Source organism: Lagenorhynchus albirostris, chromosome 6 (genome assembly GCF_949774975.1).
Source record: "Lagenorhynchus albirostris chromosome 6, mLagAlb1.1, whole genome shotgun sequence".
NCBI classification, from domain to species: domain Eukaryota; kingdom Metazoa; phylum Chordata; class Mammalia; order Artiodactyla; family Delphinidae; genus Lagenorhynchus; species Lagenorhynchus albirostris.
The window spans coordinates 33279830-33297599 of record NC_083100.1 but is presented as its reverse complement, the minus strand read 5'-3'; the positions used below and the strand labels follow the sequence as shown (position 1 = coordinate 33297599).

Below are 17770 nucleotides of genomic sequence, written 5' to 3'. Positions count from 1 at the left end.
TAGCCCTTTTGGTATAAAGGATTCTTAACATAAAGGTCTTCTCTCCTGCTGAGCTAGGTAGCCTTCTAAATGAACTCTTGATTCGCTCATTCTAAACCAGTCTCCATCTAGCAGTCTGAATGATTTGTGCAAGATGCATATTTGATCATGCCACTCCTCTGTTTAACACTTCAATGGTTGCCCAGCACTGGTAGGATAAAGACCAAATGCTTAACACAGTCCATCACCTATCTCTTTTGCCAGTGTCCTCTAAGCTTTCAAGAACTGGTCACACAGTTTGTTTAGATCTTCCAAAAAAGCCAGTGTCTTCCCATCTTTGCTCAAATTTTACTTTCTCAATAAATCTTACCCTATCATATTTTATACTATTACCTGATTGACCTCCCTACTCCAAATTCAATCACTCTTAACTTGTCTTCATTTTCTTTTTCCACAGTACTTGGCACCTTCTACATACTAGATACTTTACTTATTTTTCATGTCTTTTATTTACTGCCTGCCTCCCTCTGCTAGAATGAAGTGTCAAGAAGACAGAGATCTTTGTGTTTTATTCACTGATGGGCACATAATAGGTGCTTAATACATATTAGTTGAATGAATGAGTAGATAACACTTTTAGTACAGGTTTGCAAGTAACAGACTTGTAATTCTGACAATCAGGAGTTGATTAATATGGGACTTCCCTGGTGGTCCAGTGGTTAAGACTGTGCTTCCAATGCAGGGGGCGTGGGTTAGATCCCTGGTCCGGGAACAAAGATCCCACATGCCTCGCACTGCAGCCAAAAAAAAAAAAAAAAAAAAAGTTGATTAATAATAAAGTTGAATAAAAGGAGATAACAAGATTAAGGGTACGAGGACTTCCATGGTGGTCCTGTGGTTGGGACTCCTCGCTCCCAAGGCAGGGCACCTGGGGTCCATCCCTGGTCAGGGAACTGGATCCTGCATGCCTGCTGCAACTAAAGATCCCTCATACCGCAACAAAGATCCCACATGCCACCACTAAGACCCAGCTCAGCCAAATAAATAAATAATTTTTTAAAACTACACTTGATCTTAGCCAAAAGGCCGAGAAGCGATAATAATTTTTTAAAACTAAAGAAAAAAAAAACAAGATTAAGGGTATGAACCCTGGACTGAGTTGGGAGATATGAGTCCAGTGTTTGACTCTGCTCCTCTTTTGTATATACATTTGAGTAATTGCTTTTTTGGAAGTGTGTGTGAAAATAAAATAAGGATCATGTATAATACCTTAGCCATAGACATGGCCAACCCAGACAAATTTACGTAGTAATCGTGTCTCTAAGCTTCCTTCCTCTTTCTTTTCAACATCTGGTTTCCTTTTGGACAACTTGCAAACCCAAACGATCAATATCCTCATATTCTTTTTCCTCCGAAAGATGTTTTCTAGATTAACTGTTAGAAGGAAATTATGTTATCAACTAACTCATACCAAAGGTATACATGATTATGAGATTAATATGGGGTAGGTGGAGGTACCTAAAATTTAATAAAGGAAAATGCCTCTATTGAAAAAACAAAAATTTTGGAATTCAGGCACCGTATAGACATCGTTCATAACTGTATTTTTTAATATTTATTTTTATTTATTTATTTGGCTGCACCAGGTCTTAGTTTCTTAGTTTCTGCACATGGGTCTTCATTGCAGAGTGCAGGATCTTCACTGTGGTATGTGGACTCTTAGTTGCAGCATGCATGTGGAATCTAGTTCCCTGACCAGGGATTGAACTTGGGCCCGCTGCATTGGGAGCGTGGAGTCTTAACCACTGGACCACCAGCAAAGTCCCCAAAACAGTTGTTTTAAATATAGCAAACCATTTTTCTGATTTTAAAGGCCTTGGATGTTTATTATTATTTTTTTTTAATATTTATTTTTATTTATTTATTTGGCTGTGCCCGGTCTTAGTTGCAGCACTCGGGATATTTGTTGTGGCATGCATGTGGGATCTAGTTCCCTGACCAGGGATCAAACCTGGGACCCCTGCATTGGGAGCGCAGAGTCTTAACCACTCGACCACAAGGGAAGTCCCTTGCATGTTTATTATTGAAAATATTTAAAAGTATAAAAAAGGAAAAAAATTATTCATACAGAGACAACAATTTTGTTTTGATGTCTATTCTTCAATAGATAGTATGTATATTTTTAATAGCTCTTCTGTGTGTGTGTATTATTTTTTAAATTAATTAAGTTTTGGCTGTGCTGGGTCTTCGTTGCTGCACGCGGGGCTTTCTCTAGTTGCGGGGAACAGGGGCTACTCTTCCTTGCGGTGTGCGGGCTTCTCATTGCGGTGGCTTCTCTTACTGCGGAGCACGGGCTCTAGGGGCGCGGGCTTCAGTAGTTGTGGCACGCAGGCTCAGTAGTGGTGGCTCGCGGGCTTTAGAGCACAGGCTCAGTAGTTGTGGTACATGGGCTTAGTTGCTCTGTGGCATGTGAGATCTTCCCGGACCAGGACTCGAACCCGTGTCCCCTGAATTGACAGGCAGATTCTTAACCACTGCGCCACCAGGGAAGTCCCAATAGTACGTATTTATACAGAGAATCTTATATACATACGGTTGAGATAATATATTATTTACATTTAACATTCTGATTTCCCAATTTAACACTGTATCATGGTCATGTCCTCATGCCATTAATTATTTTTTGTAAGTACCATTTTAATAGCTCTATAGTATTCCATTCTTTTTATGTCATAATTTACCCAACTGTTCCTTTATTGTTGGATATTTGAATTATTTTCAACTTGTTACTACTATAAATAACATGACAGGGAGTTCCCTGGCCGTCCAGTGGTTAGGACTCCGTGCTCTCACTGCTGAGGACCAGTGTTCCATCCCTGGTCAGGGAACTAAAATCCCACAAGCCATGCAGTATAGCCAAAAAAAAAAAAAAAAAAAATGTGATAGATGTCTTTGTCTGCCTTTCTGACTATATCCTTAGGGAAGAGTTCTAGAATTTCATAGCTGTTCTTTTTTTTCCAACGATCTTCTTTTTTCTTTTTGTTTGTTTTTTTCAACAATCTTTATTGAGAACCTATTCTGTGCTAGTTACTGTACTTGTTGCTGGGGATAGAGTGATAAATAAGAGATCATCCCTCTTTTTATGCTGCTTACAATCTAGTAGGGGAGAAAATGAAAGCAAGTAATCAGAACGCAGCCTGACAAGTGCAACATTAGAAGCTTATAAAAGATATAGAGGTAACACAAAGAGGGAATAATTATCTCTGTTTGGGATTTGGGGTCAGGGGAATCCTCTTAGAGGTAGTACTGTCTGACCTGGATGTTGTATGGTGGGCAAAAATTAATAAGACAATCGGGGGGAAAGGGCATTCTTGGCAGATATAAGTTCAAGTGTAAAGGCATAAAGGTGTGTTTGAGGAACTGTAAATTCTTTGGTAGCATAGAGCTCCTGAGAGCAGAGGCTTTGACCGCTTTGCTTAATGTATCCAAAGTAGCACAGTACAGAGCCTGGAGCACAGTAGACAATAAATACTTGCTGAACAAAGGAATGAATGAGAGGAGCTTGGACTTAGTTTTGTACTTCCCATTGGCTGAACCTAACTGGAAGCCAGTAGGCAAGGGAGTCTTGGAAATTTCGTTTGTAGGAGTCAGTCTCTGAACAAAGAAGAGAAGGGAAGGGAGTGGAACTGAGAACTAATAGGCAAATTATCTACACCTTTACTATGGCCTATTAACCTTGTATGATGTGGGGCATGCCTACCTCTCTAACTATGTCTCCTATGCTCCAATAAACAGTCCCCCTTTTCATTCATCAGACATACCAAGATTGTCTTAACTAGTTCAGGGCTTTTGCTTGTTTCCTAAGCCAAAAAGGCTCTTCTACCAGATCTCTGCCTAGCAGAGATCATTCTGATAGAATCCTTTTCATCATTCAAATCCCAGGTCAAGTGATACTTCCTCAAACAAGCCTTCCCTGGTAAGTTCTTTTAAGGTAGAATAGCTCTCCCTCTCATATTGTCTCTCCTTGCTAAAAGGTAATGTGGTAAACGTAATCTAAGGTGACCCCCCAATCATTCACATCCTTGTAAAATCCCTTCCCTTGGAGAATGATGGAAACTATGACTTGCTTCTAATCAAGAGAATAAGGCAAAGGTGATGGGATGCCACCCCCCATGATTATGTTATGTTATATACAACTCAGTCTTAGCCGATTGGAGCAAGAGAGACTCTCCCTGTTGGCTCAAATGAATACGCCACTATGTTGTGAGAACAGTTATGGAGAAGGCCACATGGTGAGAAACTGTAGAGGCCTCTAGGAGCTGAGAGCAACCCTTGGCAGACAGTCAACATCTGAATGAGTCTAAAAGGAGATTCTTCCCCAGAGAAGCCTTTGGATGAGAACACAGCTTGGCTGACACCTTGATTGCAACCTCGAGAGATTCTGAGCAGAGGACCCAGCTAAGTCGTGCCTGGACTCTTGATCCATGGAAACTGTGAGATAACAAATATGTGTGATTTTGAATTGCTAGGTTTGTGTTAACTTTTTAAACAGCAATAGAAAACAAACACAGGTAAGTGCCATGAGAGCATGAGAGGAAGGAACTTGGCTCCCTTGTTCCTTTCTATATCCTTATATCTAGACTAGTGAATGGCACATAGTTCAATAAACAATAAACATTTATTGATTATATAAATGAAAGAATGAAAGGATGGATGGGGGGATGAGTGGATGAACTTCAGCTGGATGCAGGGAGAGGACAGGACTGGATCCTAGAAACATGGCTAGTGGCTATAGGCTAAGGAATACTCCTTTCAAAGGGAGAAGTGAATCCACTGGGCAGGTATTGATGTGGTTCAAGGACTACAGGGAGCCAGGAGATCTGATATCCTGTTTTAAGATTTCTTTTATTATGTGAAACTTATTTTTTAAAGAAATTCTAAGCCTTAGCAAAAATTTTAACCATATTTTAGTGTAGCTTAGAGAATAAAGGAGGGGTCCTGTTGCTACTCTTTGGAGGAAAGCAGAGCTCAGCGTCTTGCATTTGCAAGGAAAAGCTCTTACAAGGTGTCAGTAGAGAAGTCCAGACCAAATCAGGTAAATCTGTGGAAAATGTAAGTCCTCCTCCTCTAGGATTGGGATCTTTCACATGCTTAGGGAAAGGCTGTGTTCTCCTGCTGTGAGTCATTCAGGATGGGAGGTTCAGATGATTCTATTTTGTTCTTAAAGGGAAGGGTTACCCCAGAAGCTAGGCTAACTAAAATTTCAAAAGTTATATAAAAAGAGAAGGAAGGAGATGGGACAAAGATCTAGGTTCCAAAAGCAAAGGTTTTTGTTTGTTTATTTTGTTTTGTTTTAGAAACTTTGCTTATTTCAGAAAGAGAGAGACTTAAGTTTGCTTTTAGGTCCAGAGGATGAGGGGGGTGGTGTCAGTCTCCAATTTAACTTTCCTTATACTTCACATCAGGGTTTTCCCCTCTCCCTACAACTACAACTTAATCTTACAAAAGGAGGTAATGCCATGTCCCATAACTCAGTTAAATCCTAAAGGTTAAATCCTAAAGTTTCTAAGCAGATTTTTTTTTTTTTTTTTTTTGCGGTACGCGGGCCTCTCACTGTTGTGGCCTCTCCCGTTGCAGAGCACAGGCTCCAGACGCGCAGGCTCAGCGGCCATGGCTCACGGGCCCAGCCGCTCCGCGGCATGTGAGATCTTCCCGGACCGGGGCACGAACCTGTGTCCCCTGCATCAGCAGGCGGACTCTCAACCACGGTGCCACCAGAGAAGCCCCTAAGCAGCTTTAAGTTGCCTTCTGTTACTGGACCCTGAAGGGTGTTCCAGTGCTAACTTCTGGGCATCTGTATTGTTTTTATTCTAGAGTTAAGAATTTTTCTTCGACACCACCGCTTTATGATGATAGGCTTTGTTCTTAAATGTATTCATTATCTCTGAGCCCAGGCAACTCCTATTAGTCCTCAGAGGACATAATAGGGTTTCTGACTTGGTCCTTATTCCAATCCTTGTTCTAATAATCTACTGCCAGTTCCCTCCTAAAATCAGGGCCTTACTTTGCTTTTGCAAGTCTTCCACCTCAGAGGAAAGATATAATCCATGAGGAGCCATACCACCTAGTGAAGATCCATCAGTCTTCGAGATGCTCTTGGTCTGTTCACCTGGATTTCTGTGTTGCTCCCCCCATTTCCCAGTTTCTTACACCAAAGTTTTTCTCGTATGTTAGAAAACCCTCCTATACTACTTGTTGGGCTTTTGGTGATTAGAGTACTGGGGATTGACTTTCCTTTGGGCACCATGTAGTTATTAAAGTTGTTCACAAATTTTCATGTCCTCCTACTTCTAGTCACGTGGGATAGAATTACATTTCCCTTTTCTCTTGAGGTCAGGTTTAGCCATGTCACTTCTTTGGCCAATAAAGTGTGGGTGGAAGCATTTTAATGGCTAGAGCAAGACACTGTAGACTAGCAATTAAAATTTATGATCCCTATTGTGGCAATCTTGAAAGCATGTATCTCAGTGAAGCCTCCAACAGTCTGGGGACTTCAGTGACTACAATGAGCAGAGTCCATGTAGTGGATGTTGTACTGAGTTCCAAGATCCACCCTTTAGGACTGAAACACCAAGTCTCCCAACTGCTGGAAATATTGGTGGCTGACAGTTCTCAACTGGGTCCCTTTCTGGAGGGGTTGCTCTTGGCTAAAGAGAGCCCTTTCACCCAAGGAGCACCTCCCTTCCCTGGATGCAGCCCCCGTCCAATGATGGGTTGACGTAAGGGTATAAAGACCTAGCCCCTGACTCAATTTAAGACAATGTTGAATGGCCATCCTAATGCCAGAGCTCCCTGCAGAACTGGCTGAAGCCTCAATTTTGTAACTGTGCTGCAGTTCAACTTCTCCCTCTGCTCAATCTTGTGACCCACAGTCTCCAGAGATTGTTCTTGAGAGCACTACCCCAAAACCTCCTACACGCAAATCTGTTTCAGGGTCTGTTTTCCAGTGAACCCCATTTGTGATGGGCTTCCTAATGACTTGTATCAAACATACAACGTGAGAACTAAACCTTTGTTGCAATAAGCTGCTGAGAAGTTTGTTACAACCCAGTTTATCCTAACTAGTACAGATAACAAACTTGCCTGCCCTGCCAATCCTTTGTTCTCACCAGAGTTTGACTTTTATTGTCTGTCTTGTCTTATTGGACAGATTGATTGCCAAGTTCTAGTTTTTCTCTGATGTTCTTTCTCATAGTGAGTGAACAGCCATGTCCCAGATGAGCTATTACAAGTGTCAACTACAAACTGGCACTTGCCATTGGCACTTGCCATCTACCTCTACAAGGATTAAATCAGGTGCTTCTGCAGCTGCTGATTTTCAACACCCCCTGAAAGGAGTTCAGGGTGGAGAGCAGAAATGAGGTTCTCTGTGCTCTGGGAAAAACTGGCAGAATGGGTCTTCAGATTGTTATTTTCAGGAGACGATTTTATGAGCCCAATTCTTATATCTAGTCATATCTAGAAAAACACTAAAATCCTTCATGGTGACGACTGCTCCTTGTGAATAGCAGAAACCGTCTGTAAAAAAAATATGGGCTTAAAAAAAAAATATGGGCTTGATTACATGTATGCCCCCTTCACCAAAATCACATATATACTGACCTTTCTCCCTGCCTCTTTGGAGCAGTTTCTCAGAGCTATCTGGGATGCTATCTCCCGGGCTGCAGTTCTCATTTTGCCCCAAATAAAACTTAACTGGCAACTCTCACGTTGTGCATTTTTTTAAGTTGACACAAGGAACAACAGAAGAGGGAAGAGGGTTGTATATCTAGTTGTCTACTAATTATTCATACTAAGTTGGTGGCATAATTTTTTTCATATGAATTTCCTAGGACCCTTTCTTCTTTTCTATATAACTTATACATTTATATGTCTAAGGGTACTTCTTAGGAAAATTTTTATGCAAATAAAAAATGAGTAATCGAGTACTTAATCCCAATTTGAGAAAGAAAAACAGTATACTACCAATTAATAAACTTTCTACACCTCTAACATACTTAAATCCTATTGCTCTGAGTGCTAGCTCTTATTTCTTGAAAGTCAAATGGTAAAACAATACCAGTTCCTTATTTTGGGCCTTTTGGGCAAAAAAATTAAATTAAATTAAATTAAAAAATATATATACATATATATAGTAATAAAGCTAGTGAATCAAAGTATATGCTTTTTTTTTTTTTTTCTTTTTAAGGGATTTTACTACAAAGAAAAACTTCTCTCTGCCTGAAGGGTAAACAGTATAAAAATATTTCCACTAAAAAGAGTCTGAGAATTCTGAGCTGGTATTACCACAACCCCTATAAGATATTTAGTATGATAACAGCAACTAGTGTAAGGAATGTGAAGATTTATTTACATCAAGTTCAGATAAAGAGATAAAAGGGGACTTGAATAAGCAAGCAAAGAGTATGACTTCAGGACTGTATATTTGAAGGTATCTTTGAACTGCCCTTAGCCACAATGAAAGACCAGCAAAACCAGTCTTCAGAATAACCCTTCTGCTTAGAAGGAGAAGGGAAGGCTAGACTTCACCTCTAAGATCGCCCTCCCACATAGATTTTCCACCTCGCAGCTAAGAATTAAACCCAGACTTCCGATGATCATGGCGCCAAGCACGTCACCTTCTCCCTCTTCCCCCAGCAAAATCCCACCCAAGTCGACCAGATCCCTCAGGAGTGTGTAAGAGCTTCAGGGCGGGGGTGGGGGAGGTAGGAAGGATTCCCTTCCCCAATCGTGGTTGCTTGGGGTTTTGCAATTCAAAAAAACCCCTACTAAACAGATCCTCTCCAGATTCAAAGGAAGCTTCTGTACCAGCAAGATCTGCTCTTTTCCTCGGATGCGTAGACCCAACCCCACTCTTTACCTTGACGCGGCGACTCCTCACCGCAAATTTCCTTTCAAATGCCCTAAAAAGCCCCTAAGGCCCCCAGCCTTTGTGAATAAAGGCCCACCCTCGAAGTGGAAACAGCGCTGCATAGACAGATATGCACAGACAGCGGGACAGCGAATACAATTGTAAAAGAATGAGTTCTTTCTGGCTTTGCATCCTTTCAAATGTTCAGTACTCCTTTAGCTAAGGAGGGTTACGGTAATGGGTGCTTGAGGGAAGCAGGACACCGATTAGAGCAAAAATATCAATATGGGGGGTGGCCTTTCCAAATTTCGGCTTTTGTTTGAGTCAGTGAGGGTAGCCCAAGGAGGCCAAGGTCTCCGGTTCTGCGAAAGGTGGGTCCTTCCCAATTCTTTGGGCTACGGACAGGCAGGCGCGGGCCCCAAGAAACAAAGGGGGTTGTTCTGTCCTTCGAGGCTTTACTCGAGTCCCAGAGGAGTCAGAGGCTAAATCACCGAGCTCGGAAGAGTTTGCCGAAGGCTGGACAATACATGCGGCCGCCCTCTCTTAAGCACGCAAATCCCAAGCGTGGACGTCTGGTAGGGGTGTGTGTGTGTGTGTGTGTGTGTGTGTGTGTGTGTGTGTGTGTGTGTGTGTGTGTGTGTGTGTGTGTGTGTGTGTGTGTGTGTGTGTGTGTGTGTGTGTGTGTGTGTGTGTGTGTGCGCGCGCGCGCGCGTGTGCGTGTGTGCGTGTGTGTGTGTGTGTGTGCGTGTGTGCGCGTGTGTGTGTGTGTGAAGAAAGGCCAGTGCTGTCCATTGCGGGCTGCCGGCCCCGCCGTGCTCTGCCCTCAGCGGCTGCGCTGGTGCCGCGGAGTCCGCCTCAGTTAGCCCTGGAGTGAGGGGCGGGGCCGGGCGGGGCCGCGAGCGCGCAGGCGCAGTGCGGCTTCGTCGCGCCGCTGCAGCCGCCGCCGCCGCCGCCGCCGCCGCTGCGGCCGACGCCCGCGCTGCACCACGGGCCCGAGACAGACTGGGCCGGGAAGAGCCGGAGACTGAGGAGGAGGCGGAGGCGGCGGCGGAGGCGGGGCGACTCCGGTGACCGGGAGCGCCGCAGACTGGCAGCTGCGGCGACTCCCCCCTTTGTGTCTGGTCTGCCCGGAGCCGCTGGAAGTGCTTCCCGGAGGGGCGCGGGGTGTCTCGCCGCCTTGCTGCCCACCCCCTCCCCAGCCACCTACATCCGCCCTCCCGCCGCCCCCCCACCCTCGGCCCGCGACGCCCGAGCTCCGCCCGGAGCCTAGAGCTGCGGGAAAGCTAGGAGGCGGCGGCGGCGGCGGCGGCGGCGGCGGCGGCGGCGGCGGCGGCGGCGGCGGCTTCCTCGGGAGGGGGGGGTTGTGATTCGCTCAGAGGAGCCATTGACGGGAGAAGACAAGGCTTTCACAGTGGAATTTACCTCAGGCAAGATGGAGCGGCAGCAATAAAAAAGAGAGAGAGGAGCGCACCCGGGAGGGCTAGAAAGGGCAGCCTCCCGGCACCTCCCCTCCGCCCGCTGTCTCGGGGAGCTCGGGGCCCAGCCTGAGGACCCCTCCCCTCCCCCGCTTCCCACAGCCCCTCAGCCCTCCCGCCGGGACCTGCCGGACCCTCGTAGGATTGTTCCGCGAAGGCGTGAAGGCCGTGGGTTTGTCCATGGAGGCCAGCACCTTTTTCGATCCAGTTGAGGAAGAGGATTTGCTTTGCTCGAAATCGGAGTAAGGGAAGCACCGAAGCGAAACTTAAAAGGAATCTTGCCCTGCCGGAGCACAGGCGATGCGCCTCGGGCCGCCGGGCGCCGCCGCCGCCCGCCCGGTTTCGCCTTTCCCGGCAGTCGGGAACTTGTGCTGATCCTCGGCGCCCCTCGAATCCCCGCTCCCTACCCCTCGGCACCCTGGATATGTTTTCTACCAGACCTGGATATTTTTTTGATATCGTGAAACTACGAGGGAAATAACTGCGGGGCTTTCTTCTTGTCTCCCTGCTTCTCCCCACAGACATGCCTTCACTTTGGGGGGCCGAGGCACCCTGTCCTGGGCGAATGAACACCCGCAGCCGCAAGGGAGAGAAATGAAGGAAATTTCGGCAGCGGAATGAAAGCTCTGCAGCTCGGTCCTCTCATCTGCCATTTGTCCTTTCAAACTGCATTGTAATACGGGCCGGATAAGACCGACGAGAAGCGAGGACTAGCCTCCCGGCCGCGTTTCTCCGCCCTCGTTCACTTTCCGTATTTCTTTTCTCTGCTCTCCTGCTTCTTGGCTGGCCCAGGGATGACTTCGTCGCTGCGGCGGCCCCGGCGGGTGCCCTCGCTGCTGTGGACCGTCCTGCTGGTCAGCGCTGCGGCCGGTGAGTAGCCCCGGGTGGCGCGTCCGGGCCACTTCTCCTGTGGTTGGCGGGGGAGGGAGCCTGCAGAGGCCGAGGCCTGCGCTCGCCTGTCGCAACGCGGCCGCTGATCGCCCGGTACCTGCGCGCCTTTCCCAGTCCTTCCAGGGAACTAACCTTTCACGTTGACGTGTAGTTTCGAATCCCCGCACCTCGTATTCCCCACCACTTCATCCCACCCGCGCCGGGGGGGGGGGAAGACACATTGGGTGTGGTATCTTAACATTTTTAGCTGTGAGGTAATGCAAGGATTAAAAATAACATTTTAATCACCAGTGAACACTGTCTATTATGAGATCTTTGGAAACAGACCTGTAGATTTTTTTTCTAATATAAAGAAGCGGATTTGGCTTACAGTAAAAAGAACATCAACTGTAGAACGTATACTTGAACCTTATTTTTAGATGTAGATCACTCTTTGAGAATCCATATTACTTTCATTATTCCAAAATGTTCCCGAATGAATTGAATAAATAAATGTTGAGGAAGGCAGAACTGTGAGATGCTTAGTATGCTGTATAATATTGTTAATTGTTATTATCGTTAGTATTATTTTGTTCGAAAGTATGTTAGTAATAATATTTTCATCTTTTCAATCTGGACAGTCGTATTTTATATGCTTTTGGAATTACTGCTGGGCTTAGAAGTATTTTTGGTAGCTTTTCACTTAGTCATCTGGCATCTATTGACTTTCCTGTCATTGAGACAACTTTGACCTCACATCAGACTTCTAGGAGATTTGAGTCCTGAAATTTCTTTTGACATTTTACTGAAGCTTAAAGGGAAATGGTAGTCATCCTTAGAATATTTTGATTTTAGTTCTCAGACACCTTAGGAAAAACCTCGTTTCATTTGCAGTTGCTTTTCAAGCAGTCTTTTGGTGATTTGCTTTTAGAAATTTTGGGGAGTGAATCATACATATAATTCTTAAATTTCGTTTAGGATGGCCAAATAGATTATACATCGAAAAATGAATAAAGGGCAACATAACACCTTTCCAGTTATTTTTTCTTCATAAGTGTAATACTCACTTTCAGTAAATTTTTCATTGCAATGTTAGACACGGACAGTGTTTATTTCCATTTAAAAAGTCTGCATTGGGAAGATACTGAAACAGTTTTTGAACTTTCTTTTGTGCTTTAGTATTGTTGATTAATGTCTATTATGTTTGTGATAGTTGTGTTAACATAATTTGAACTTCTGAATTGAATGTATTTTGACACTGATATTTTAATATTCTTAATCATCACAATTCATTTTGGGGTAAAAGTGAATGATTTTTCTCTGGAGTTCTTTATATTCTGTTAGCTATCTAAGTTCTTTAGTAGTAAGCCATGTGGTCCCTGTATATGAAGAGAGTAAAAGGCGTTAAGTTCAAGCAGTCATTCTAAGAGGAGAAATCTCAGAATTAGACTTGTTAGTGTTCTTTGTTATTCTTGACCTTTTTAGAACATAGATTCTCATTTATTGTTGACAGGCTTATCATTTTGTGATCAGAACTGATAAAATAAAAGAAAGAACAATTGACTTAAAAATAAACTTGATATCTATTTGGTAAATAAAATATTAGAATAATGGCCCTTAAAAGGGATGGATTAAAGTAATCACTGTTTAAAAGTGATTTTAGCCATCTTTTTCTTTACTGTTACATAGCACCAGATGCCAAAATTTGTGAAATTGGATTTCAGAGCTGTAACAATAATAATAATAGTATTTATTGAGTGCTTACTCTGCGCCAGCAACTGTCCTAATAGCTTTACATGTATTTTCTCATTTGATTCTCATGACAGTTCTTTACTCCAGGTTCAGTTATGCTCCTTTTATAGAGTGAGTGAAGTATAGAGAGTTTAGATAACTCACCACACAGTCAGTAAATTGTGGAGCTAGAATTACAGTCTGTTCCCTTACCTATCACATTAATGATGACAACAACTTCTCACTCTAATTGGGAACATGAGAGAGTTAGTGTCTTCACCAGATTAGCCTTTGAAAAGAAGCAAGGACCCTTGACAGGATCTTGGTACAGCACTGGTCGCGCAAATGTCATGGTTCTAAATGTGTAAGACTTTGCCTAATATTGGAGTGGCTAGAGCAGTTTCATTAAGTGCAAGGTGGCTAGAGAGGGCTTGTGTGAATTTGGATTATATAGATGCAGTGATATAACTAGACATGTGCAAATGGTACAGCTGAACGGGAAAATAATACTGGAAGACTGATATCACATCTCTCTATGGGGTCGTGGATAATCCTCTATATCTTTTGAGTCCCTCTTTCCCACTTACTCTATTTAGTTCTTGGATTCCTTAATTCTAAGAACAGTTAGTATGCAAAAACTAGAATTTATAAAAAATATGTGCTTGTTTGGTTTATAAATGATTTCTTTTTTTTTCTTTTTTTTTTTACGGTCTTGAACAGGGGCATGAAGCTGAACTTGTTCTTTTTTTTTTTTAAAATATTTATTTATTTATTTAGGCTGCGCTGGGTCTTAGTTGCAGCACGTGAGATCTTCATTGTGGCATGCGGGATCTAGTTCCCAGACCAGGCATCGAACCTGGGCCCCTTGCATTGGGAGCAGGGAGTCTTACCCACTGGACCACCAGGGAAGTCCCATGAATTCTTAATTTTAATAAAAGGATACAATATAATGTAATACTTAATTTAAAGGTCAGCTTCTGTTTAAAAAAATTTTTTTTTTGAAAAAAAAAGGTTGCCAAGCTTTTTATTTAGGTTGTAGTGGTTACAGATAACATATCTAATCCTATATCCTGCCCCACCATGTGCTGCCCAATGAGCAGACTTAGCTACTCTTTTCCCTCCAGTCTTAGTTCTTGTGTTCATCCTTCTTGTCCTTCTTGGCATCCTTCTTGGCCTGGGAGGCCAGGGAGCCCATGGTATTTCGAATGGTCTCATTGGGATCCCTACCTGGAAGCTTCTCCAGGACACTGAAGGAATTCAGCGTCCTGCATCATGTCATAAACGTTTTTCTCCTTGGCTGGCTCACATGTGTCCATGGCTCAGTTGTCACCCATGTCAGCTGATTCTACCTAGTCAATGTCAGTTGATTCTTCCTGCATTTGAAATAATTCACTTGACTGGATTTCAGTTTTACATACATCTCTTCAGGAACACACAGATTGTCTACAAAAGCTATCGTGACATGTGGGTTGCTGTAGTGGTGGTATTGGTATTAGTGTGTGTGTGAAATGTGGGGAGAAATGTTTATTCTAGCTTTCCTTCATTAAAGGCCAACTTTCTTTAACAGTGAAGGAGAAGAAGTTGAATATTGGTCTCTGGTGGGTAAATTCTAACTATAAAAGGTACAGAGTGAAGTCAGTATAAATCAGTTAATTTTATAACTGGCCATATCACTTTTTTTTTTAACTGAAGTATAGTTAATTTACAATGTTGTGTTAGTTTTTGTCGTACAGCAAAGTGATTCAGTTATACATATATGCATTCTTTTTCATATTCTTTTCCATTATGGTTTATTACAGAATATTGAATATAGTTCCTGTGCTATACAGTAGGACCTTGTTGTTTATCTATTTTATATATAGTAATTTGTGTCTGCTAATCCCAAACTCCTAATTTATCCCTCCCCCACTGCCTTTCCTCTTTGGTAACCATAAGTTTTCTATGAGTCTGTTTCTGTTTTGTAACAAAGTTCATTTGCATCCTATTTCATATTCCACGTGTAAGTGTTATCATATATTTGTCTTTCTCTTTCTGACTTACTTCAGTTAGTATGATAACCTCTAGATCTATCCAAGTTGCTGCAAGTGGTGTTATTTCATTCTTTTTTTAAAAAATAAATTTATTTATTTATTTTTGGCTGCGTTGGGTCTTTGTTGCTGCGTGTGGGTTTTCTCTCTAGCTGCGGCGAGCTGGGGGGGGGCTACTCTTCGTTGCAGTGTGCAGGCTTCTCATTGCGGTGGCTTCTCTGTTGCGAAGCACAGGCTCTAGATGCATGGGCTTCAGTAGTTGTGGCATGTGGGCTCAGTAGTTGTGGCTCGCAGGTTCTAGAGCACAGGCTCAGTAGTTGTGGTGCACGGGCTTAGTTGCTCCACGGCATGTGGGATCTTCCTGGACCAGGGTTCAAACCCGCGTCCTCTGCATTGGCAGGTGGATCTTAACCACTGCGCCACCAGGGAAGTCCCCTCAAATAAATTCTCTTTAAAGAAATTCTTTGTAAGGAACTGGTAGATGTAAGGTACAAGTTTTCTACTATGGCGTGCCTTTAAGAGTCTGTATGATATGTCAAGTTACATAGCAATAAGATGTTAGGGGAATTATTACCAGAAGAGCTAATGTAAAAGTTTACATACATACCTAGTGTCCCAGTGTCCAACACTGTCCATCAACCTTGCCTTGAGCATATTAAGTAACACTTAAACTTCATTACACATATTATCAAGCTATAATACAAAATTAGTGTAATCATTCTCACCTTAAAAGTGTTGACTGTGAAAAAAAAAAGTGTTGACTGTGGACTTGATGGAAGAATTATGGAACATGATAAAGTATTGTGCCAGAGGTATTGGCCATAATAGTTTTAGATGGAGCTGGATGTTTGGGGGAATAGAAGGATCGTATGCACACATATCTCTTTCTGGCAATTCCTCATCTGTATCTGGAAGGCTAGATGCAGATGGCAATGAGAAATTTCAATTTGTTAACGCCAGAAGGTCTTCTCGTTTATCTTTCAAGACAGTTTTCCCTTTAAAATTTCAGTGTCAAAAATATACTTAATAATATACCTTCATTCTGTCCCAGCAATTTAAGTGCAAAATAGCGTGATTTAGAGCAAAACATGACTGAACAAAGGACATAGTGTGTCATTTGCATATATGTATATATGTGTATGTATCCAATAATCCAAACCCCTAGTTCTTTCATTTAAATGAGGAAATAGTTGACTTTTCCCAACATTATTGATCTTTCTTCAGTCTTTGCCTTTGTAGACAAGAATAGTCTATGAACCAAGCTATATAATTGTAATAGACACTCTAGGCCAACCTTTTAGGGAAAGCTTTGTTTTTGTATTTTTGTTTTTCTTTGAAAAGTAAAGAGAAAATACTGTTAATCCCATAACTCCAACACTGTATTTTATTTTGGTGTATTTACTTCTAACTTTTAAATAAAGTTGTGTATATTTTTGTGTTGGTGTGATTGTATAATTTATTAATTATATTTCAGACTGTTTTTTGGGCCATGCCATGTGGCATGTGGGGTCTTAGTTCCCCAACCAGGGATCGAATCCGTGCCCCCTGCATTGGGAGTATGGAGTCTTAACCATTGGACCACCAGGGAAGTCTCTACATTTCAAACTTTTAAGCATGGAATAATATGTCACAAACAGTAACTGTGTAATATTCCACTGAGTGTATTTGTTAGTATTTACTTGATTCCTGTTAGGAGATGTTTAGCTTGTCTTGGTTTTCTTCTCTTGATAAAGAGTACCATATTGAATATTTTGTGCATATGTCCTTCTTGTGTTTTGGTTTATTTCTGTATTCTCATCTTGATCTATCAGCAGCATGACTCAGTTTGATCATTTTTTTTTCCTCCTTGAAACACTTGCTTCATTTGTGTTCTAAGATACCACACTCTTGGTTTTCCTTCTGCCTCCCTATCTCCTTTGATAGTTCTTCCTTATGTCCCTCACCTCTAAATGGTTTGTTGTCCCAGGACTCAGTCCTTGGTCCTTTTCTCTGTCTACACTTACTCCTTTGGTGATCTCATCCAGTTTCATGGCTTTAAAAATAACATCTAGAGGCTGAAAAGTTTCAAATTTATTTCCATCCTAAACTTCTTTCCTTGAAATAAAGTTGCGTGTAGCCAGCTGAGTGAGTATTCTGCATCTCTACTTAGATGTCTGATAGTCATCTCAAACTTAGCGTATCCAAAACTGAACTCCTGAGCTTCTTCTGTAGGCCTCTTCCTCCTGTAGTCTTACCCAACTCAGCAAATGGCAGTTCTGTCATTCTAGTTGTTGAGGCCCAAAATTGAATATATCCTGTCTCTTCATTTTTTTTTTTACACACTCACATCCAGTCTGATAGAAAAAATTCTTGACTCTACCTTCAAAATATATCTAGTCTGACTACTTACCACCTCCACTGCTACCATGTTAATCTAAAAGCCATCTTCTCTCACTTGTAGCTTTTCAGTAACTTTTGTTTTCTCTAACACTTTTGCTTTATTACATTAACTTTTCAGTATAGTATCCTTAGTCACCCTTCTCAGACTTAAGTCAGATCATCACTTTTTTCCGTTTAAAACTCTCTGATGCCTCTCCATGTCACTCAGAATCACAATCAGAATCTCAGAAACTCACTCAGTCACAAATCATTTAAAATATCCTACACAATCTGGCCCCTACTACTTATGGCTGTATCTGCTGACCTCTGTCTTGTTCAACTTATATTTGCTTTTAACTTTACAAAGAAGTAAAAATTCAGAAAATCAAATATTTTAAAAGAGGTTAGATTTAAGATAC

At 42.4% G+C, this 17770-nt stretch overlaps 1 protein-coding gene and 1 non-coding gene across 3 annotated transcripts in view; one reads left to right on the top strand and one right to left on the bottom strand.

Moving 5' to 3' along the window:
* Window positions 1–884: 884 nt before the first annotated feature.
* Window positions 885–1077, bottom strand: LOC132522520 (U2 spliceosomal RNA). The gene has a single exon (XR_009541261.1). It is a non-coding gene; the product is annotated as a U2 spliceosomal RNA (small nuclear RNA).
* Window positions 1078–10273: 9196 nt separating this feature from the next.
* The window catches only part of BMPR2 (bone morphogenetic protein receptor type 2), a 189626-nt gene continuing 182129 nt past the window's right edge, over window positions 10274–17770 (top strand). For both annotated transcript variants that reach the window (XM_060152303.1, XM_060152302.1), the window contains exon 1: window positions 10274–11235. In XM_060152303.1, the coding sequence (XP_060008286.1) occupies window positions 11160–11235 (76 nt within the window). In that variant the 5' untranslated portion in view covers window positions 10274–11159. The remainder of the gene's footprint in view (window positions 11236–17770) is intronic.